Source organism: Plectropomus leopardus, chromosome 20, assembly GCF_008729295.1.
Source record: "Plectropomus leopardus isolate mb chromosome 20, YSFRI_Pleo_2.0, whole genome shotgun sequence".
NCBI classification, from domain to species: Eukaryota; Metazoa; Chordata; class Actinopteri; order Perciformes; family Serranidae; genus Plectropomus; species Plectropomus leopardus.
This window is the reverse complement of record NC_056482.1, coordinates 19,124,815-19,149,408: the sequence shown is the minus strand read 5'-3', so window position 1 is coordinate 19,149,408 and position 24,594 is coordinate 19,124,815. Positions and strand designations below refer to the sequence as shown.

Here is a 24,594-nt window from a genome sequence, read left to right as displayed (position 1 = left end):
ATTCTCATTATTATTATTATTATTATTATTATTATTATTATTATTATTATTATTATTTTTCTTATTACCACCACAGTAAGATATAGTCCTATATTCCGGGTAGCACCTGAACGCGTCATTCCTGTGCCTCTTCAGAGAGCAGTGACGACAGTGAGATTGCAGTAGTATGACACAGGTAGACTCTCGCGGATTAAAATGATTAACAGACGGTGAAAACGGCATTTTAACTGAACCCGTGCCAATTTTAAGTCAACTTTTACAGTCATAGACGTTTCAGAGTCGTTAACATCTTGACTGAAATGGCCTATTATTATTATTATTATTACTCGACCTTTCAATTTATTTTTATTTATTTATTATTAGTTTGTTTTGTTTTTTTGGCGAAAGTGCGTCTCCAGTGTCTGACCTGAATGTCTAAACTACCAGGAAATGCCGGTGTGTCGGTGCTCGGGGACAAGTCGCTGGAGTTTTACCGGGACCCGGTGAGCTTCTGCCAGCAGCGGATAGAGAAACACCGGAGCAGAGTGTTTCAGTGCCGCATGCTGAACAGACCCACCGCTTTCGTGTGCTCCGTGCAGGGGATGAGAGAGCTTCTCTGTGGTATGTTGTCTGTGTGTACTCGTGTGTGTAGTGTGCACGCCACAGGTGAGCAGCGTTCACGAGAGCATGTTTTGTTCCCAACGAGAAATGTAGCACCTATTTTAATGCTAATGTCTAGATTTTCAAGGCTTACTGGCTTAATAGTAGAGATAATTATTGGTAATTTTATTTAATAATGTGTCATTTCAGAGATGCATCCTCATATTAGTGTACTATCTGCAGTTTTTTTTGTGGGCTCATGGTGACCTTTTCTCTTTTAACTCAGGACAATGAGTCAGATTTTGCTCTCAAGCAACATAACAAAAGGGAAGTTTCCTCTATGGAATAAAATTCACCCTGAGATTAGTCTGATCTGTCATGGGACAGACTCGTGATGTTGCTGGAGGGGGGAGAGGGAGGATGTTTCTGACATTAAGTTGTATTGTAGTCTGCTTACCCTTAAAAACAATGCATTAGTTGTTCTAATTTAATATGTATATGATATATTAAATATTTCCTAATTTTAATGTCAGTATAAATTCTGCATAAAAAGAATAAGGGGGAAATTTATTTTATTTTTCGAGCAGACGTCATTGGTGAATACTGCAATTGTGTTATATATTAGAAATATTTCCAGCCTCGATTTGAGTGTTTGTTTCTCTGTGTAATTTTGAAGTAATAGTATGTTGTTTAACCCTACTGTGTATTTGATTAGATGACTTATTTGCATTATTGAATCCTGGTATTTTGTTACGTTGGAACTTGATAACTGTTACACTTCAAGGGAAGCATCTTCAGTATCTCTTTCCCTCCTGGCTGCCTGTCTGCTTTTTTTTTTAGCACACACATACCTGCAGGGAGAATCAAACCCAGACATGGACATTGTGTGTTTGAGTGTGTGAACAGTTTGTACGCATATGTGTAATAGTTTACTCTGTGTATTTCAGAGAAGTCCAATGTGTTTCTGAAGGATCCAACTGATTTGATGACAAAAGTGTATGGAGACACTGTAGTCACCACGAACGGTAACACATGCACACATAAAAACCCCCCACAAATATCATGAGAAGTAAGCTCCACAGGTAGCTCTTAGATGCTTGATTTGCTTTTAAGCAAAAATAGTAAAACAAATTAAATGATGATGATTTCTACACTAAAAAAATCCCTACAATATAAACACTACACTTGCGTAACAAAAGATTGTGAAAAAAATGTGCTTGAATTTAGCTCTGCAAATATTAATATAACCAACTTGTATTTGTGTGATTTAGGGGAGGAGGCATGTCTTCTCCGCCTGTCCCTCACCAGCCTGTTCACAGGGAGCTGTTTGCAATCATCAAATGATTACATCACCAGGTAAGAAACGTAATGTTATTTAATTAGTTTTCTCAGCAGTTAACATTTGTTTTTTTAACCTTCACCCTTCTTCCTATATTTTTGTTCTCAAAGAGACTGATGGAAATTGGTATTTGGTGAAACAAGCAGGCACTTTTACTTTTTTCCACTGTCAGGCTCAGATTGTTATGATAAGTGTCTGGCAATTTATGGAAAGAATCCCTACAGAGATAGACTTTTTTGTTAAAATGAAACTGATTTTTTAACCAGAAACAGCCCAAAAACCATCCTGACCAAACCCACAAGACTCATTTTAAATACACAGTAGTTTTATTAACATAAAACACACTTTATTCAAAGTCAACAGAAACAAAATAAAACTTAAAAATGTCTTTGGTTCATCTTTCCACTGTAACAACAATCACCATTTCTAGTTTGGCTAAAATAAACTTTACCTTTACCCTGTTAGATGTGAAAATATGCTCGCTCTATGCACGTTAAAATTGAAGTTCATTTGAATGGAGTTTAATTTTGGCTCAGTGCTGAGTGGTTACATTGCAGCTTATTTTACTGCTGTCAGCTGCAGCTGTCTCACTCAATATTGAGCCAGTTTTAAAAAAAACTTGTTCCCATTAGTCACTTAGACAAAAAAAAAACATGGAAAATTGCATCCAGGTTTAAAAATAACAAAGTAATCCTTTAATTTGTAGAGTATTTTGCTGATGTGTCTTTGTGTTGATGCGTATTTTATGAGCTGAAGAGCCTGGTTTGCTCACAGACAGACTCAGTCTTATTTTGACTCAAGTTGTGTATGCAGAGCCAAAAATGCACCAAAAATGGTGGCAAATGGATGTGTTACAATTGGTGCAGGACCTTATTGTCTGTTTGTTCTATGGTGGACAAATCACTGCAGTAATTGTACTCTGTGTGCATGCTTATGGTATTGTTAAGATGTGCAGATTGTAGGAGAATGTACTGACAGGATGCATATTTGATAAAAACTCCCTTGGAATGACTTCATTTCATTTAAGATTAAAATTTGCGTATCTGTTTTTCTTCTACCTGTTTTTTTTCCGCAGTGTGTGTGAGCGCTGTCTGAAGGACCTCTCTCTCAGGTAACATAAATCTCCAGCACCCAAAGCATTTACATGTTTTTGTTTTGGCAGATGCTTTTGTACAAAGTGACAAACAAAGCAGGATTACATATAGCTTCACAAGCTGTAAATTGAAAACTAAAATGGGAAAAACATTTGGATAAACACTAAAAGCAGGGACATAAAAACAAAGTTTGAGCGGAGTAGATGATGTGTCATATTGTCTAGATTATTTTATTGTGCATACACAATTAAAAAACAACACACACAGCAGCCATAACAGTTTTGTATAGTTGCAAACAAGCAGGAGAAATAGTGACCATCTTCTCTTTTATTTTCTCATATTGCTTTGGGTTCTTATTTTTGTTTTTCTTTGAGAGAAGTTTCAAGCTCCTCTGTCCTCTTACATACAGTTTGATGATGTGTGGTTGATTTTTGTTTGCATCGCAGTGGCCAGCCGCAGTGTGTGTACTCTACCTTTAAACGTCTGGGGACGGAGTTGGTGTTGGGCCTTTTTCTAAATGTTCGAGCTGAGGAGCAGCCAGAACTTTTTGAGGAAATCATGCAGCTCTGCACCGAGCACTGGCATGGTAGGGATGCACTGATATGCTTTATGCATGAAAAAAACCCCAAACACACACAAAATAAAATCCAAACAGCCCATATTTTCTAGAAAATACACAACGAAGTATAGAAGCATGAGTGCAGGGTTGCCTCGTACCCTCTTGAGCAGCCCCTTTCTTATTAACTGCTCTAAAAATGATTCATATAAATTAGTCTCTTTGTTAAACTGCAGCACTGATATTGAAAAACACATCTTTTTTTTTGCTTTTGCTGACGTATTTAGTAAGTCAGCTTTGTTCTGCAATACTTTATTGCAACATCTCCTGCTTCCCCTTTTATTTCTGGTAAATAAGTATGACTGTTTGTGGGTTTGATATTCTTTGTATGTTTGCTGAACGCCTCCTGTTTGCCCCCGCAGGTCTGATCTCTGCTCCGGTCAACGTGAAGGTTCCTCTGTGGTCGTCTGGTTTCTCCACTGCTCTGGACGCCAGAGACAAACTGATGGACATCATCAAAGACAAACTGGAGAATGACACACAGGGGTGAGACTGCATGTGTCATCATCCCTCTGTCTCAATTACACAAATATAGACACACACAGACACACACACACACACACACACACACACGCCCACACACACACGCCCAAAGCAGAGACAGTAAGATCTGCCCAGCTGCTTCTCTTTTTCCCCTCTTAGTGTCTTCATGTCCTTCTTCCTTTCTGTTTTTTATTGATACTAATGCCATTATCAATTTTGCTTATTGGTCCAATTGTTTATCAGTTCCTTATTATAATTATAACATACCAGATTATAGCGTAGAGCTAATTCACATCTGTAGTCCCTCGACAGGTTTGAACAAAGACACAGCACAACGACATAAACATATAAAGTTGTAGAAAAAACAAATCACATAGCACATTATATAAAGTGGTGCAAAGACGGAGATACGAGACAAACAATACAATATAAAACTACACAAGCTACACTCAATAGCATGTCACAAGAGGGTGCTTGTCAAATGACAAACAAGTTATAAATTCCAGATTTTAATGTCAGTGAGTACAGCGCTGAGCAGCTTTAAGCATCTTTTCCTGCAATACAATACAAAACATTACATTAGTGGCATTTAAGCCTGTGTTGTGCAGAAAGATGTTTCAGCCTATTGCTGGTGTTTCCATCCTCACTTGAAATGGTCATTTCACAGACATTGCAGCACCACTGCTGACGTCTTTCTTTATGAAATTAAGGCACACTGTCGTGACTGCTTCTTCTTTCAAGTTGCCAATAGACACAGGAGTTTGACATCATTATTTTTCAATGCACAGCTGTGAGAAAAACATGCCGGTATTGATGAAAGGAATGGATACATTTAGAGCCATATTGGAACCATTTCTTGATTCTCACTCATAATGCAGTCTACACTCACCACATACTCAATTTTATTTCAAACTTAGTATGAATAGTTTATTTTGCGTAAACACAGGCCAACATTTAGCTTCTCCCTCTTGTTTTTGCTTACTCAACAGTACCTGTGTTTCCATTAAATTGTTGGACTTGTTTTGGGTCAATTTCTGGAAGTTCTCCAAAATAAAATGCTAGTTTGCCCCCAAGCTATCTGCCCACGACTCTCTGCCTGAACCTTGGACTCCTATACTTTTGCCTAATACCCGCCTTCTTTTGCTACTCTCCCTATTAGTCAAAAGGGAGGTTTCTATAATACATTTGAAACAAAACTTTGAAATACAGAAAAATTACCTTCTTAAAATTGTGATGGTTTGTGCTCATTTTGTAACATTCTTATGCATAAAACTCTCTCCCTCTGTGCCATAATTCAGAGGCTAGTTGATGCTGCATTGGAGATGATTTGTTGCATCTTCATCTTAATGTTGCTCTCTGCCTCTGCGACTGTAGTTTCGTCGGTTCCCTCGGTTCTTTGCCGCTGCCGGACTCCAGTTCTGCCTCCCAGCATCTCCTGCTCTTCATCTCCGCTCTGATCCCCAAAGCTCTGGCATCGCTGCTCACCTCCTTCACTCTGGCACTCAGTGATAAAGAAAAGGTACACAAACAAATAAAATTGAGCATGTTTTTTAAGACAAAACTACAAGTTGTGACGGAAAAGAAATATCGTCAGTACCTGTTTTACATGTCATAAATCAAATCAAGTGTCTAAATTGATATTGATACAGCACTAGTTGTAAAGTTAAAGTTATTACCAATTTCTCTATTTCTGCCGAGCAAAAGTAAGCCCTCATACATAACCAGATGCCATCATTTTTCTTGCCCATTTTTTTCTATTTTAAATTAAATTAATAAGCAAAAATCTTTCTCTATGTCCATGAGAAGACCCGTCGGCGAGCGATGGAAGACAGTGATTATCTGCGCACAGTGCTGCTGGAGGTTCAGAGACTTTGGCCTCCTTTCATTGGTGGACGCAGAATAGCTGATCAGGTAGGACTGTTCATCCTGTTGATTTCCATCTACTGAATGAGCATTCAGTGTTTCTTATTCTGTATTTTGAGTCTGAGAGATTCAGTGTCACTTTTAGGACCTTCTCTCCTCTAAAGCTGCTATAAGACAGATTTAGTCATGATGATTGATATTCAATGGGGAGTCTGCACTGTTCTGTGAGAAACAGGGGCACCATGAATGTCACTATAACTTTTCCTGAAGTGTGGCGGAGTCAAGAATTCAAGTCTTTCATCTTGATTAGACAGATCCAAATGTTTGGGACTCCAATCTAAAAAAAATAAGATTAATTTCAGAGACCAATCTAATCTGAAAAGGGTGTTTCAAAATTCTTCAGACAGTTAGCTACAAATCCCTGGACTGTTTACATTATAAGCAATATAGAGAGCAAAGATGAGAGTAAGATAGAGCAAACTAAAGGGAGTACAAGCCATCTCATATATTATGTTTTTGTTTTTTATTTCATACAAATCTTTTTATTTGGATGTGAAAAAAAAGCCCTTAACTGGTCAAAATTAAGAACTTTTAAGTCCCCCTCCACTCAAAAATGTGTTTTTGTCATGTTTATGTATCCAAAAATGTCTGACCTTGACTTAACTGCGATGTCTTTGCACTTCCTTAAAATGTGAGCTTCAACTGTGGGCAAACTAGACAAGATACATTGCTAAAATGAAAGCCAATAGCTGTCTGGTAAGGGAAGCAGATATTGACGTCTACACAACACCAGCAAAGAAGGTTAACTATTGTAGGTAACTTAAAGAAGCATTTAACCTCTAGAAAGAGAGTCTTCACATAAAACTAGGCTGTCTCTGCAGTGAAAGGACACACATACTTTTGAAATTCCTGCTACATGATCAGAGGAAACAGAGAAAAAGGACGATTTTACTCAAGAAGTAGAAAACCTACAACCAAGCTGGTTGATAATTGGTGAAGTACCCTTATAATTACCTCCTGAGCCATACCTGCATTACACTGTTGTATAAAATGTCTCCCTGTCCTGTACACTTTGACGAACACTTTGTCCTCTTTAAGCGTTTGATTTGACCTGTAGTCTACAAAAAGCAGAGGGCAGAATTCTGTTTGCTGTTTTCTGTGTTGCACTTCGTTCCTCTAGGTGGTGACATTTTACTGTAGATTAAAGTCCTCTTCACTGTCTGCTTCTCCCTTGTGCTTGTACTGTGTAGTATGAAGAGTTTCATGCGCTCACAGTAAATTATATTAGTCCTATACTAAAAAGTCATCATTTTCAGTATGCGGGCGTCCTGTGACAAGCTGTTTATTTATTTTTTTTTATTTTTTCCTCTTGGAGCATTAAATCATTTTGCACTGTTGCAGACTGAGATAGAGACTACAGTAAAACAAAGACTGCACGTCAGCTTTAACTAAGGTCTGACTAGCAGTATTTTAGCAGCATATGTGTTTTAATGGCAAAAAGGTACATGAAACATCTCTGGACCAAATGCAGACGCACACAACTTAAATTCTTTAATCTGGTATTTAGGTCTGCTTTAAGTGTTTCTGTTATTATGTACACCCCTTGTTTATTGTACCATGCAGCCATCATTTCCACATGCCTGACTGGTGACTTATTATCTATGAGGGTTTATAATATTCTAGCCTATATCCTGCTTTGATGTTTATAATCTGTGTGCTATATGCATAAGCATCTTATATCCTGCAGGCCTGCTGTATATGTTACAACATCGATTTTCATTCAGCAAAATAATTGCTTTCTGGTTTGACATCAGCACTGTCAGCCAATAGAATCCCACTTTCACTCCAAGTCCCGTCTCTGGATTGGCCGGCTGCTTACTCCAGGGCTGCCTCCACCTACTCCCACACCAGCTGTGTTTGATCATTATGACCTCATCAAACGGCCTTATGCAACAGCCCAATCAGGGGCATTGATTTGTCTCTACGATTGATTGGCTCCGCTCCCCCGGAAGGAAGGAAGGGAGCGGAGGGGAGGGGTCGGTGGGTTTGACAGTGGGATTGATGCGTGCTGGTGACACTGTGAAACCAAGTGGAAAGCCATTCGTCACTTCTGGGAAACGCACCAGTACGCTTCGATTCCTGACAGGCCCCGGTGGGATACGGGGTCATGACGTGTGTGGTTGTAGAGAAGTTCGGAGAAAAAAGAACCGGAAGACTATGGATGCAATTTTTTTTTAATTTGAAGCCATAAAGGTCACGAAGGTCAGAATATAAAACAAGAAGCTTTTTTGAAGACTACTACATCTAAATAGTAACAAATTGCTATTGTGCAAGTGCAGATATGGCATCCTGACTGTATCCACATCAAAATGAGTACAAAGGTTGACTCTGAAATCTTGTATAATACACTTTACGCTTTATTAAAAATATATCAAATTATGACACCATATTGATGTTTTAATATTACGTAATTAAAAAGAAACACAACGAGAAAGGGCGACAGTTGTATCTTCCTTTGGCAATAACTTGGTTAAACCTAAAAACACTCCTAATACAAAAAAAAGCAAAGGGGAAGTGCTTCATCTGGAGTGAAAAGAGTTCAGGAGATGTTTGTGTGTGCAGGATGGGATGTAAGAAGGAGAGAGATTATTAGTATTCACAATCAGGTGGAAAAAGTAGAAGCTCCATCCAGGTGAAACTAAGATATGCAAGAGATTTAGCAACTTGTGTGTGTTTCTGAGAGCAAGAGGGAGAGAGAAGTATACTCTGCGATTGCACAGACATCTCTCAGTGAGAGCCGGCCTAAAGAAAGAGAATTGTAAAAGATTTTCCACTCCAACAGAGAGAAAAAATGACAAAGGTGGTAGAGAAAAGAGAAACAGTGATCATGTTCTGTGGCAGTCCATTAGTGCAGCCACTAATGGATGCTGTGAAAAGGTGATTTAAAAGGGCAACAATTGGGTAAGTGGTCTTTTTGCCCCAAGCTGGTTCCTTTCACCAGAAGCTTAGTGAAAAATCAACGAAGGAAATTTTGTTTGAAAAGGAGTCGCAGTTTTCACTCCAGCCAAACGTCAGTGTTAAAAAAGGCTCCCATTCATGTTGGTTGAAAAGGGTATTAATAGCGTGTTCTTGTTGCGTCATTGTAGTGTTCCCAGCTGACTTTTTGTTCCAATTGTGCACCACGTCATTATTTACAAATGTGCTTTAAAATCCTCAAACTCCTGATTTACAGTTTTTAAAGGGCACCTATTATTCTCATTTTCGTGTACTTGCATTTTTGGGTTTCTACTAGAACATGTTTACATGCTTTAAAGGTCCAAAAACACTTTATTTTCCCCATACTGTCTGTGCTGTAGCACCCGTATTCATCCTCTTCCTGAAATGCTCTGTTTAAGTGCCTGTCTCTTTAAGTCCCCCTCCAAAAAAAGCCTAGTCAGCTCTGATTGGTCAGTGTTGTTGCGCCTTTGGCATAACAGCATCTCTGCCAGTGTTGCCAACTTGGCATCCTCTTCACTAGATTTAACAACTTTAAAGACCCTCTTAGCGACTTTAAATCTAAAAAACCAATAGTGACAAATTTTCCTTTTTAAAATTTTATAAGCTCTCAATAAGGTGTAAGAGTTGGCAACACTGGTATCAGAGAGTAGCTGCACTTTCTACTGTTAAAAATCACCAATAATTTCTTCAAAACGTAACCGCATATGTTCCTGCAGGAATATGATCGGTATTCAGGGAGAAATTTACAACATTGGCAAACAGGGTTACACGTTTCTTTGATGTCAGCATGTAGATCCTTGTTGCAATGTAGGTGACATCATGTTAACACCTGCAGTAGCGAGCCTGGAGCAGATGACCATATAAAGAAATCAGTCATGAGCTAATGTGATCTTGTCTCAATAAAAAAAAAACCCAAACAAACAAAAACAAAAACAACTTTAGCCACGTTCAGTATGAACATCCGACATTATAACATGCAAGAAAATAAGACAATTAATCGTATGGCCCCCCTTAAAATACAAAGGCATTGTAGACATGTAACATTTGTTTAATTCTCCCCGAAAATTTCAGCTAAAAACCCAGCGTCTTTATGACTCTTATATGGAACCGCTTATTTTCCAACACTTGGATGTTCTTTACATTCTCTGCAATGCCTCTCTCTCTGTGTAGGACTCCACACTCGCAGGGTTTCATGTCCCAAAGGATTATGGTGCGATCTATATCAGCCACTCCGTCCACCGCGACCCAGAGGTGTTCCAGGAGCCGGACAACTTCCTGCCGGAGAGATGGAGCGGAAGGTGAGGATCTGAGAGACTTAAGGACTTTAGGTGCCTTCTCCTTACAGTAAAGAGATTTAGAGTTAGTTCATTTAAGAAGATAAATATGAAGCAGAACATACACAAGTGAGAAGCTGCAAAGCCCAAAAAATGAGAAGTGTGAAACATATTAAAAAACAAAGGTATATTTATGTACATGTGGACTGCATATTTTAGGTCCGTTTGTGTGTTTTTGTTCATGCAGAGCCTGTATCACACACATGGGAATGCTTTGCAATACATTTAATACAGTTAATGCAGCTCTGCCAAAATCTGCAGTCTATAAAATTACCATGCAGTTAAAATAAAAAAATTCTGACACTATGGACAGTAATTAATAACGTTTCACACAGGTTGTGTTCACGGTACTAGAATTGGTTAATGTCTGAAGGGGTTTCCGTTTTTCTGGTCGTTTATGGAGTCATGAGACAAAAACTGTGTAGTGATCTCAACTATCGCTATCAACCATATGTCCTTTAGTAAAAGTAATAACTTCTGTCTAGAGTTGCCATTCTGCTTAGATAATCCACAATTACTAAAAGAGTAAAAACAAAACAACAACAACAAAAAAAACAGAATCTGCAGAAAGGCCAATTTCTGCACCTACAGGAGCCAAAAATAGACTGACAACTGAAGAATGAAATTTTAAAAATGTCGATTTTTAAGCAAGGGGTTCAACTTTTTCTCAAGACTGAAAAAAGCTTTATTTTCTTATTATTGATACAACTTCCTTCACATACACATCTAACTCATGGTATAATTAAAAAAGACATTCATGAAATAGGATGTAACAAACTGAGGAGCTTAATAGAATCTGTCCTGGGGAGCTTTCCACACAGAGAAAATAGCTTTTCAAGGAAATAGTGCAGTGATGTTAAATTGATCCTTATTTTATCGTGATGCTGCTTCCTTTTCAAGAATTTTCTTATTACTGTCTCTGAGAACTGACTGATTTTACATTATAAGTGGTTTATCCTTAAAGGTTGATGATGTCTGCGGTGTGTGCAGCTCTGTTCATGCACCCTTCCTGCCATGCACTGTAGCTAACTGTGCTATTACACACTGACACACGCACACACACACACACACACACACACACACACACACGCACACTAACACACACTAACACACTGACCATTAGAAGGAGTAAGAGGAGGAAGCTGTCAGTGCTCTGACACATTAAGGGTCGAGGAAATGCGTCACAAAAAGCCATTTTCATGAAAATCAGGAAGTAAGAAGATATTGCATTTTTTTTTTATCAATTTAGGTTTTTTTTATAGAGCTGGGTAACATTAAACAGGAAAAGGAATCAATTTGGAAAAAGAGAAGTGGAGACAGATGAACGAATGAATGAATCTATATTGATGGGCAGATGGATGGAAAATGGGTAAAGGACACATTTCTGTGTAACAGTTAATGTTGAGGAAATGAGGAAGTAAGGAGTTTACAAAAGCTGAAAAAAATAGCTAAGAAAGGTCACACTGACAAGAGACAGTTGAATGACTATCTGAAATTATACCACAGACACAGAAAGAGGGCTACCAGTTTCTAAAGACATCATACTGGCAATATGTCATCCAGTGTAGGCTTTCATTACCACACCCCCTTTAAGAGAAAACAGTGCAGTATAGACAGTAAGCCCCCATCAACACTGCTCAGCCTTGTTTCCATTTTTTGCAGTGGCCACTTGCAGTATTGCAGTAAAAATATCTCCTGCAGCCCAAAAAACATTTTCCTCATAAACCACCATTGTAAAAGAGACATCTATAAAACTGCTGACAGGACACCTCGAACTGCAAACAAGGTTGAATATAAGTCTTTCTGTAATGAACTTTTAGTCCATGGAGGTTTTATATTTGTAGAACTTTCCTCAAGCCAAGAAAAAGCAATTTAAAATCAGTGATGTCATACAGGGTTCTCGCAGATCCTTAAAAAGTCTCCAAAGGCATTGAATTTATTAATCTATAAAGACTAATAATCTGCAAACTAATCTGTAAAGACTTTGGAAGTAGGATTTTATGACTTGTCTTTTTCTGACAAACATTATAAAGTCTCAAAATAATTGCATAGGTCTTTTATTTGAAAAATTTTAAATATATTCATAATATGATTTTTTTTCATGTCATGCAGCCCTAGACTGCAGCTTGCTTTGTGATTCTGTACTGGAAAATCACACTGGTTAGGGCCACATATGCATACGTCTTTGCCATAGAAACCATTGTGGATAATTACTAATGCCTGAGCACACAAATCTGCCCTGATCACTTTCACTCATCCTGAATAACGCAGACCGACATAATGATGAGATTTGAGTGGAAAGAAACAAAGATGCACAAAGACAGAGTTAAAGATGTATCGGCATCCCTCACTCTGTGTGCTATCTGATGTGCTCCTTTATTGGCTCTCTCAGTCAACCGTTTTTCTATTTATTCACTTCTCTCCATTCACCTGTTTATTCTCATTCATGCTTCTTCATTCAGACGACAGAGCAGCGGGGGGAAAAAAAATCTGTCAATGTATGTATGTAGGTAGCTGCTGCCATGGAAACTGGTCACCTGACACCATCTTTACCAATAGGGATTCCCTCTGTGTGTGCTTGTGTGTGTCTGTGTGTGTCTGTGTGTGTCTGTGTGTGTGTGTGTGTGTGTGTGTGTGTGTGTGTGTGCAGGGTGGGGGAAAATGAAGCCCTGTGGAGTGGGATGGTATACAGAAAAATGAGTCATAGAAGATCCTATCCTGCCTTTTTTTTCCCTGAATGTGTATGTGCAGCTCTCAGACCAAATACAAGGGTGATTCCTCTAAAAGGAAATGTCCTCCTTCAGTTGGGGGCTTCCCTCCATCAGTTAAATATAACCACCGTTATGAAACCACTTTTAGTGAAACTGACGGTTTAAATCAGTGAAGACAAGTAAAATGCAAGGATGCAGATTATGCGCATGGTTGACAGAACCACTTTAAGCTTTTTCTTTGTCCCCCTTTTTTGCTGCTGCAAGCATGATCATAGAGCAGACAATTATATATATATATATATATATATATATATATATTATATATATATATATATATATATATATATTTTACCTCATATGACTTTAACTACAATGCCAAAAAGACTGAGTTCGTACTCATATCTTAGTTCAGTTAATTTACACTTAAAATATATTACACTAAATATGTATTTATAATATTACACTTAGAATATAATTGTTATTTAAGATATTTTTGATGAAAACTTATAATAAAACAAGGTTATGTTGATAATGCATGCCAGTTAAAATTGCCTAAAGTGTAAGTAAAACAACAGAAATACTCAATGAAAGAAATTATGAATGAATAGGTAGCTGCTGCCATGGTAACTGTCCTCCTCATACTGGTTTTTACCGATGGGGATTCCCTCTGCTGTGTGTGTGTGTGTGTGTGTGTGTGTGTGTGTGTGTGTGTGTGTGTGTGTGTGTGTGTGTGTGTGTGTGTGTGTGTGTGTGTGTGTGTGTGTGTGTGTGCGCGCATCCTGCTCTGCATGATAGGATGGGGTTAAAGAATGAGTCAGAGAAGATTTTTTTGAGACGATATGATGGAAAATCATGGAAACATATTACAGATAGATAGGAAATTCTTTTCCACAGAAGGTGCGTCCATAGCACAAACAAGTAAGACATACAAAGTTGCATATAAAAAATTAAAATATATATTAAAAAAATATAAGTGTCTTAAATTTTGTCCAAAGCTCAGCCAGCATCAGAGACATTTAGATTTAAAGCATTCTGATCCTTATGGGATACGTTTGCTAAAATATTTTTCAACAATGAACAAATCCTATGAGACTAGAACCAAGACAGAATTCATCTCACTGACAAGTATTGTCTGTGTAGCCAACCCTTATACACTATGTTATTCATCATGTTTTCAAACACTAATAAAGTCGCCCTTCAGACATGTTTTAAAGTGAGTTACTCATATAGATATTTTTTTTCACATTGTTTTCCCACATAATACTGTGCTGGAAGCAGATCTGCTATTTCACTTTTGTTGAGAAATTCATAATCCGCTCTACCTTCCCTATGAGTGCTTAGCACTCGTCTTCGTTGGCTGGATTGGTAAGAGGAGTGAGATTGGTTGTGATTATTGTACTGTGAAAATCTCATACTGTTGTAGCACTACGGTATAGTGAAGGTTAGACATTTTAGAGGACATAAACAGAAGAAAACACACAATTTTTTTTGAGTGGAGGGGAACTTAGCCACATCGTTTCACTGACATGATCCTTCATTTGAACACGAGCACTGCAGTTTATTTTGAGTTGATCCACATACACCAGCCTGCTGCCAGAAATATTGACTAGTGCACCACATCAACCACTCCCAAAAAAATGCACTATTTCCTCATGTTGTTTTCAGTGCACAGTTTATTTTCTATTTTTTTTTTTAAATTTAATTTAATGAATTAGATACTGTATTTGTGACCCATTTTTAAAGATTTACATCTTCAATAGGAACTGGCTCAGGGCTGACAGGTAATTGTGAGAGATTTGATGTGATATATGTGTGTAATAGTATGTGTCTTAATTGCTGCTCAAATTAGTGAATTTCCCCCAGGATGTAGTTGTCTTTCTGTCTGTCTGTCTGTCTGTGTGTTTGCTGTATTTACTCTTCAAACCTTGTTGTTTATCTTCCGGTCTGTTTCTCTTTTCTCCTACCTGCCTCTTTCTCTGCGTCCCCATCTGTCAGTCTTCCTGGAGACTATTTTCCTGTCTGCCTTGATAGTTGCCTGGCTCCGTTCCTTGCCACCTGGCTGTTTTATTTAATGACTGCAGTCCTGTTACATAACAAGCCCACCTACAATAACTACAGTTTAACCATATTATCGTTTTGTGTGTGTGCTTGTGTGTGTGTGTTTTTGTGCGATAATTATATTCTGTCCACTGTGGGCGTCTCAGTGCATACTGTATCGTCAGTCTGTGTGTTCGTGTTATTTTCCAGTTGGAAGCAAATAGTAGAGCTGGGGAGTTAACATCCCATCAACCAAGCGCCCACACAGGCTCCGCCCGTAGATAAATAAATCGGAAACGATACCAAACAGAGATAAAGATTCGAGCTACTGCAGCATCTTGTGTTGCTAGTTTTACCAGATAAATCTGACAACATGGGGTTTCCTCCTCGTCAACAAAAAATGCTGACGTACATCAGTTTTCATTTGAAATGGAAACTATTAACAGATCTCAAGATTGTGGTTGCTTGATTAGTATTGTTCTCTCTATTTCAGTAAATTAACCATTGTGAGAACCTAAAGATAACTTAAGGTCTTTTGGTTACAAACTGTGAACATATTTAATAAAAATTACATGTATAATTATGAAAGGTATGAAGGGAAAACCACAGTTAATAATTTTACCCCCAAAAATATGAAAATAAGACACATGACAGAGGACAGAGTATAAAAGTAATACATAACTGGATTAATTAAAGGTCTTCTTGGCCTCAGCTTAGTGATGGTGTTTCAGACTGCTCTCTCATTACACTTCATAGTAAAAAAATTAATTATACTGTGCATTATATTATACTTCTCTGATACACTTCCCGTTCACTGAGCATATTTGATATGTCCTGATGCTGGACTGCTTTGTAAGACTTCCTCTGTCTTCCTATCTCAGTATTACTGGACTGCATTGTATGCTGCACATCTTACTGTTTCAGGATGGGTCTAATAGCACATTAAACCATTAGACAGATGCTGCAGAGAACACTAATATTCTCCCTTCTCTCTCTATCTCAAACTCTCACACACACAAAGCCTCTGACACACATTGGACCCAGACTATACACACTACTAATGCTTCCTGTTTGCCTTTAATCAGAGCTCAGGTTTCAGGAAGACAGGATGCATTAGTGGTGAGAGGGGAGCAATGGCCTGCATTAGCAGGCTGTTGACAAACCTGTCGGCTGGAAACAACCCGAATCTCTTTATTTTCAAGTATATTTTTAGAGGAGAAATTGGAAAGTTACAGCAGGTATGGCAGAAAGAGTCAGACAGCCAGCACGTGTCAAGTTGTAACAATGATTCAGGCACATGTTGTATTGTTGCACACCTTCAGCCTTGTTTTGTCTAGAGTCCATGTGATTTTCTCTTCATGCACACAAGAGAAATGTATCATTTCATTGACTCTCATACCACAGAGAGGTCAGAGGTCAGCTGGAACTGGCAAAGAGTCTGGGTGCTGTTCAAAAGTGCATTTCCAGGTCAGAGTTTTTGAGCACTATGAAGCATATCGATCAATGTTTTATTTCTATCATGTATGTTGAACATCCCTGCTGCCAGTTTCAGTGCTCCTCTGCTGCTCAACAATGTGCCCGTGAAGTCTCCAAAAATCAGTATAATACGCATGTAATCTATGAAGAAATGAGCAGGCACACAGACCCAGACAATATTGCTCTATATTCCAGATTATGATTAAAACATCCAAAGCAGTGCACTGTTGTTTGTGTGTCAAAGGAATTCTCCACACAGTGTCACATTTAATTTAATCTCCATTCATTTGTAAATGACATATCAACATGATATATTTAATTGGTCAGTGACCAGGGGCTACTATTCGTGTCCTGTCATTGGTCAAGAGACAAGTGACATCTGCCCATCATCTGATCATCATATGACGTCACTTCTGATGGTCATCCTGCTGATAACAACGCCTTCTTTGACAGATTTGCTAGACGTGCAGAGCAGAGGCATGAAGTGGTCATTATTCTGCCGAGGGACCGGCTATGAATGGAATTCAAGTCCAGTTCTGTTGAACAATGCAGACTTCAGCACTCTGGAAAATCACATTGTGTTCTCCAGTGATTGTCGCTGATTTCTTTTTACACGTTTTGCATTTATGTGTAACTATAGCATTATGTTTTTGTTTATGCAGGAATGCAGGCCAGGAGCACTTCCTGTGTTCCTTCGGCAATGGGCCCAGAAGCTGCATTGGAACTAAACTCACTGAAGTCTTCCTTAAGGTGAAGATGATTTTTTTTAATCATAACACTACCATAACCAAAACACATGTAAAAATAATAATAATAAAAAAAAATAATAAAATAAAATAATATATATATATATATATACATATATATATATATATATATATATATATATATATATATATATATATATATATATATATATATAATATATATATATGTACACTGTATTTTTCAATTATGAGTGAATCTGTTCACAAATGGGAGAAAGAAAATGGGAATTTGCAACCAAGAACAAAGTGAGACTTGGGAAAATCCTTTTGTGTCATATGTAGATGGCTACAAGATGAAGGCACAACACATCTATAGCTGTTGATGACTGACATGATATGGCCAACCAAGTCTCCAGGAAAAATACTGGCATCATACGTTTTTTCTGCAAACTATGTATATATTACATTTTCATGGTATTATGACTTAAAAGGATAGTTCACCCAAAAATGAAAATTCAGTAAATCTCTTCACCCTCCTGCCAATGCAAAGGCGGGTAAAGTTTTATAGTCCACAAAACAAAGCCGGAGTTTTAAGGAAAAAGGTGCTGCACTCATCTCCCAAAAAATTGAAGCAAACGGTGAACAGGATTCAAACCTTATGAAAAATACATAAGAATATCACAAAATGTCTCCATACTGCTCATCTGAAGTAATCCAAGTGTCCTGAAACTGAAACCCTGACATACCAAGTTGTTTTGAAAAATGACACTTAACTTATTTTCATTTTTGCATGAAGTATCCCTTTAATATACCTAGTTTTAGGGGCACAGTCCCATAAATGTATCAGTAACAAACGACGATTCTTTGTGCCACTATACTGGCAGGAAATGCAGCATTGTCTCTGTGAAAAACAATTCCCAAAATCAAACTGGTTTTGTTGTGTGTTGGTCTGCAGCTTGGAAAGTGTCTCGCCCAGGTGACACACCATCCTCCATCTCCCAGTGACAATGTCAGCTCATATACTTGTCATGTCATTTTAGAAACATAATATGATACATATGAAGTGTCCAAATGGAACATGTTCATGGTTTGTCTAAATGTACAATGCCAACGTTTTCTTCTGGCGACTGGCTGATATGGAATATGAACAAAGAAAGAGAGAGAGAGAGACGTGATTCATGAGCACCTCTCAGGGGAATGACGAAATGCTTGGCTGTGTGTGTGTGTATGTATGACAGCCCAGGTACAGGCTGTCCTGTTTAAACCACCTGCAGGTCCCCACGACAGCACTCACCATAGCCACCTTTGCCTATATACCCAGGAGATACACACACATATATGCATACACAGGCTATCAAGGCACTGGAGCAAGACAGGTGTTTACAGGTGTGACAACAGGAAGAAGAGAAATCTATTTCCCATGGGAGGATGTTCCCTCCTGAAACAGCTGCGTCTATGTATGTGTTGTGAAACTTGACACTGGGGAGTGGAGTGTGACAACCCGAAAACAACTACTGTGAGCCGGTGGATTCCCAAGGGTTTAATTGGAAACGTGCTGAACAAGATGGAAGGATTCCCTCTTGTTTTAAGTAATGATGGACAAACCTTGTGTAGGTTTAAACTTTCTGATAAAAAGATTGATTTTTTTTATTCATCAGACTCTTTATTGGACTCTTTTCTTAGTCTGACTCACAGTAGTCTGCTATTTGAAAGTACTCCTGCTCAGACAGACCTATTGCCACGCTTCGTTTAAGCACTGTGTGTTAAACAACAACAGTCTCTAAGCTAGCCACCTACAAGGTACAACTTTTGTAAATGTTTTATGTGACGTATCCTTTTGCAGGGATTTAGTCATTTTAACACCAGCGCTCGCTTTCCACCCTCCCAACACAATTTTTCAGGCACGCAGTCTAGGGAGAGGTGGTATCACAGTATTACAGTATACCAGTATATTTAGAAATCCCAACAGTGTGATTTTAAATATCTTTAAAAATATGGTCCCTTATCTTTCTATTGACTTAATACTAGAGAGGCTGTATTGAGGATGTTTTGCATGCAGTGTGCATCATGCGCCCTGGAGGTCACGCCCAGGCCACACTGCATGAGTGAACATTGTGTGTTCACATTGGCAACGTTTGTTGCTGCTGCGCTGCTTCAGAGCTGCCTTCTGTTATAACGACTGTATTTCCACAATTAAAACCACATTTAGAGCATTTATGAGGCCGTTGGTTGAAAAATATGGCATCTTAAATCCAAAGCTTTTAAAGCCTACAGTACTAAGTAATAGTTGCGAAGCTGTGGTTGGACACTTGAAGATGTGGGAGGAAAGGAAGCAGATTGCAACACTCAGCCAATGAGACGCTTATCTCAGAAGTACACATCCGTTGAGTCAGACTGTTAGCTAACAGACTTAAAGTACATTATTTAACCTACTCTGATGAATCACAGTCACTGAAGGGGGTTCAGTCAATGCAGAAGTGCTTGAAATCTGCGTTATTTCTAATAGCCAGCAGGGGCACCACACCACTGGTTGCAAAGAGAAGTTATATTGTATGGTAGTCTATGGAAAAATGACTCTACATCTTACTTAAACTATGCGTCAGTAAACATTGTCATCAAACATTTTATGGTCTCAATTGCTTGATTAAAGTCTTCTCCAGTACAACATGACGTTCATCTTGTTAATTATAGTTTAGAGTTACGAGACGATAAAGCAGAGTATGCTTTATGGCGTAGCTATATTGTGATTGACAAGTCACTACCGCAGCGGTTTCTCCGGGTTGTCAGTGAGACCCCCCCCTTGCTCCTCCCCAGCTCCACCTTTTAGTCCAAATATGGTCACTTCTGGCTCCAAAACAACATGATAGCGATGTCAAACTCAAGGACTCAAAGCGGTAGTCCACAAAAGTGTGAAGTCACAGTGGCTGTAATTTTCCTTAGAAATTAAATTAGATTTTACTTTATCGTCAGATATAATCCAGAAATTCGTCTTGCGTCAGCTGTTTCACATTATACACACAAATACAAAAATACAAACAACATTTAACCAAACAACAAAATCATACAATAAATGCTACAAATCACAACAGTGGATGTAGTGCAACATATTACTCATTCCCCATTACATTCAGTGATCTACCTAGAAGCTGTACTCTGATGAGCAAATTGAAGGAAGAGCAAAACCAGCACCACATGCATACAAAGATAATATGGATCATGGTGCAAGCTATCCTAAATGTAACTGAGAGGGATGACTCAATCTTACACACACATACCCACACATACACACACACACACACACACACAAACACTCATGACTCATTGTAAGTGTTGGGGCTGATTAAATGAGGCTCAGGTGAAATGCTCAAAGCAGTTTAATGATCTGCTCTCTCCTCATTCAGCTCTCCTCATTGTTCAGTGGGACAATCATATCTCATTATTTAAAACCAGATTTCTTACTCGAGATAACCAGAGGTGCTTTTTTATTGCTTAAACATGTGGCATGAATGGGATAAAGGTGGGCAGAACATTTCTCTAATAATCTTGGACAGTGGGTAAATGGACAGTGGGTAATCATCCCTCTGTGTTTATTGTAATTTTAATTGCATCACAATGTATTTAATTTTTTTAAGTCTCATCTTTTAAAAACAGTCTGGTTCCATTTCTGAGTGTTGATCAACATTTTATTTAATATGCACTGACACAAGCTGGTCACCTGTCAACCAGTCACTGTCGACTAAAATATATCAGAATTATGATATCACCCATAGCAACGGGGTCAACCCTGCTCCTTTTCTTAAAAGTTGCTCTCAGCAACATTAAGCAATATGATCCAAACATGCTGTGTAATATTCTAGAAGAAATATACACGCTGCCCGTCACCTTGTTAATGTTTTAATCTCATCTCTCACTGTAACCTGCTCTGTTCAGACCATTTGGCTGTAAACTGTGTCTGATTGGCTCTTGGCAGACTGACCACTTGCACATACCACCACACACAAACACACACACACATAGGAGGGCGTGACCAGAGTAAAAAGTAGACCGCAGGGATCTGGGTCAGAGATGTGACTCATCGCCTCCTTGCTTCATCCTTCCCTCTTTCCTCCCACCCCCACCATCATCATCCTTCCCTGATTCCCTCACTTCTTTCCTCCATTCCCATTCATTCATCCTGCTCCTCCCCCTCTATCAGGAAAATCTTCATTCACAAAGTGGAGGAAGGCGGGGCATCTGGACGTTGCTGTTTAATGTGATTGGTCTGCTCTGTGGCTTAGCATCAGCCAATGGGGAATGCTGGCTATGGTGTCACCAGCTGTGGACTAAATATGTAGAGTAAAATAGAATCAGTTTTTTCATGTTTTGTGGTACCCAGTAGTGGAAGAAATATGCAGATCCTTTACTTAAGTAAAAGTACTAATACCACACTGTGAAAATACCATGTTATGCTATACTATGTATGTGATTGAAAGGCATGCATTGAAAAATTTCACTTAAGTACCTAAAGTATTAAAAGTAAAGGTACCCCCCCCCCAAGAAAAAACAAAAAACAAAAACAACACTCAAACATTTGAAATAAATAATAAATAAAAAAATAGAAAAACATAACATAAAAATTATGAAGTAAACACCCCCAAACTCAAAATGATGAATACACAAATTATGAATACGCAAAAAATTGAAAATTATTAGAATGAATAGAAAAATACCAAAAAACACTCATAATCATGAAACAACCTCAAAATTATTTATCCTTTATATTCAATTAATTATCTGACAATCAGATTATTGATCAATTAACTACTCATTTAAGCTGTACTTGTGCAGATTGTTTGGCAATTTAATTTATAATCAAATGGAAACTCTTGTGAGATTTTTATGCAAAAATCTGAATTTGTAAAGTAACCGATACAGTCAGATAAATGTTGTAAAAAGTGCAGTATTTCTCTACTGAAATGTAGTGGAGTAAAAGTATAAAGTGACATGAAAAGAAAAGACTCAAGTAAAGTACAAGTACCTCAAATTTGTACTTCAGTAAGGTTCTTGAGCAAATATACTTAGTTACATTCCTCCACTAGCGGTACCATAGTACAACTTTTGCACAAAATAGAATGGGCATGGGAGAAAATCTGAGTCAGATAGAAAGCTGTGAAGCTATGCTGCATGGTCAAATGAGCATAGATATTAAGGAAGTGTGTATGATGAGTAAACCATGTCCGCATGGACTGAATGTTCTGTTTCAGCTTGGCTCCTAAAAGGTGTTGCATTGCATTCCTTCTTTGAAATGTGGAAAACAACACACAGACAAACATAAAGTGTTATGGAGGCTGTAGCTTTACAAGTTGGAGACTCATTCAGCGTTGGCGGAGGCTCTCGCTCTGCCAAGTGCCTTCTGGTTTAACATTTTGTTTCTGTACTGCTATAAAATTAGGAAATTGTCACTTCCACCCCCACCGCTTTTAACTCTAAAGATCATGCAAGAAGCCAGCTCCGTTTATGTCGCAAAGAATTTACAGTGTATTCAGTTTTTCTTTCTTTTCTTGTTTTGCTGCCAGGAAGCATGCACGTACCTGCTAAAGCACTACGACTGGTGTTTGGACCCTCCATCACAGGACCTTGAGTACAAATGGCTGCCTGTGTCTCGCCCCGCCAACCCCCCCACCATCTCCTTCACCCGACTGGATCAGACCAGATCTGACAGGAGCGACACCAACTAGGGATGCACAGTATGTTTAGCAATATACCTGCAGATAAGTTGTTTTTTTTTGTTTTTGTTTTTAAAGGTAGAAGCACAAAACATTTTAGCTAGCTAGAGGCCAAATATGCCTGTCTAGAATGTGCAGAACAAGCTGGAAAAAAATGCAAAGACGTAGAGGGAAGCCAGCAAACTGTGAGGCTTTCCCCCTCTGCGTATAATACAGTAATCGTCCTGGGGAAAGCAGAGGAGTGTGCTGGTTTCACTCTGTGTTCCTCTGCCAGATATTCTGCAGCTTTGCTTGATGAATCTGCAACAGAAGACAAAATAAGTGACTCATAATCTTTCCTCCACAGCTGAATCTGACACTGCTAGACAGCATTTTGGGTCTGTTTTTTTCACTGAGTCATTTATCAGAGTTTAAAAAGATACCCAACATGAAGCTCTTTGCATCACAAAACCTGTCAAATACACCTTTCTTTTATCCCACGGTGGAGTTAACTGTGAACAGAAGTTACCTACAAAACCTCAGCTTATATGTGGTAAAAATCAAATTTTTCCCACACTGCAGTATCAATATTTAAACCCAATAAATCCAAGAGAACACACACTCACGTGCAGGTAAACCCTCAGATTCATCTCCCCTCCCCCTTCCACCACCTAGCAACCACCACTGCTTAGCAACAGTTCGTCATACCGACACTGACTTTAGTATGCAAGTCTCACACACACACTAACCTGGTTATTTTTGAAAGCAGTTGGCAGTGATACACATACCATATGAATCACATGCAAATGATGCCAGGAGGCGTTTTGAGAGCACACGTCTAAATTTTAAATATCCTCAGTGATTTTTAGAACATGAATCATAAACCAAACTGACTACTATTAGTTTTAACTTTTCATTTATATATAATCAAGTGTGGCACACATTATTTATACTACATTAAATGTTTTGTATGTTTGCATTTATCTTTCATAGTCTTTCAAGCGCATTAATGGTTACATTTTAATCCTTAAAATGTTGTCTCAGTTTGACAGAAAACAACTGGCATCATGCAACATTTTCTTAAAATTTTCTTACATTTTCTCTTAATTTTCTGGTAAAACAAAATATAAGAGAACTCTAGATGCACCAGATGTTCTTAACCATCCAATTCTACTCTAACCCAGGTGTACTCAATGCTGAATCTCACTTAATCATCTTAATAAAGTCACCTATTAGCATAGGTAATGTCCTCTGAGCACCATATAAGGGCATGTGTTGTGCAGTGTGCAAAAACTGTGGCACATGGCCAAGACAGGGGTGTAGGAAGAAGAAGAACTTTTGCGGTGTGAAACTGACATGCTGTTAAATAAACTTAAAGAAAGTAAATAATATTTAAGTATTAAAAGTAAAAGTATACAAAAATTAAAAATGAAATAAATCTAAATAATTAAAAGGAAAAGCAGCAAGTCCTCATACATATAGTATATATAAGAAGCTGGAACCATGAAATGTTTTTTTTACACGATTATAAAAATAGTTGCCAATAGCCCTCTGACAATGTTTCTGTCAAAAGAAGCCCATCAGTTGTTGACAGGCATTTTACTGTGAAATATTTGCAGGACAGTATTGTTGACAATGCAGTAGCTCGCACAGCTTCATAAATAAGTGGAGTAT

The 24,594-nt window shown here is 38.2% G+C and overlaps 1 protein-coding gene across 2 annotated transcripts; it reads left to right on the top strand.

The window, feature by feature from the left end:
- Window positions 1–138: 138 nt before the first annotated feature.
- On the top strand, window positions 139–23,541 carry LOC121960311 (putative cytochrome P450 120). Of its 2 annotated transcripts, XM_042509984.1 has the most exons (12): window positions 139–175; window positions 427–600; window positions 1,527–1,604; window positions 1,851–1,935; window positions 2,994–3,029; window positions 3,459–3,598; window positions 3,991–4,114; window positions 5,486–5,630; window positions 5,918–6,022; window positions 10,142–10,269; window positions 17,192–17,279; window positions 22,792–23,541. In XM_042509984.1, the coding sequence occupies exons 2-12, from the start codon at window positions 540–542 to the stop codon at window positions 22,951–22,953; spliced, it is 1,152 nt and encodes a 383-aa protein (XP_042365918.1). In that variant the 5' UTR covers window positions 139–175; window positions 427–539; the 3' UTR covers window positions 22,954–23,541. The 2 variants fall into 2 exon arrangements, with proteins under 2 accessions (XP_042365918.1, XP_042365917.1); XM_042509983.1 differs by lacking the exon at window positions 139–175 and having other exon boundaries at window positions 333–600.
- The last annotated feature ends 1,053 nt before the right edge of the window (window positions 23,542–24,594 follow it).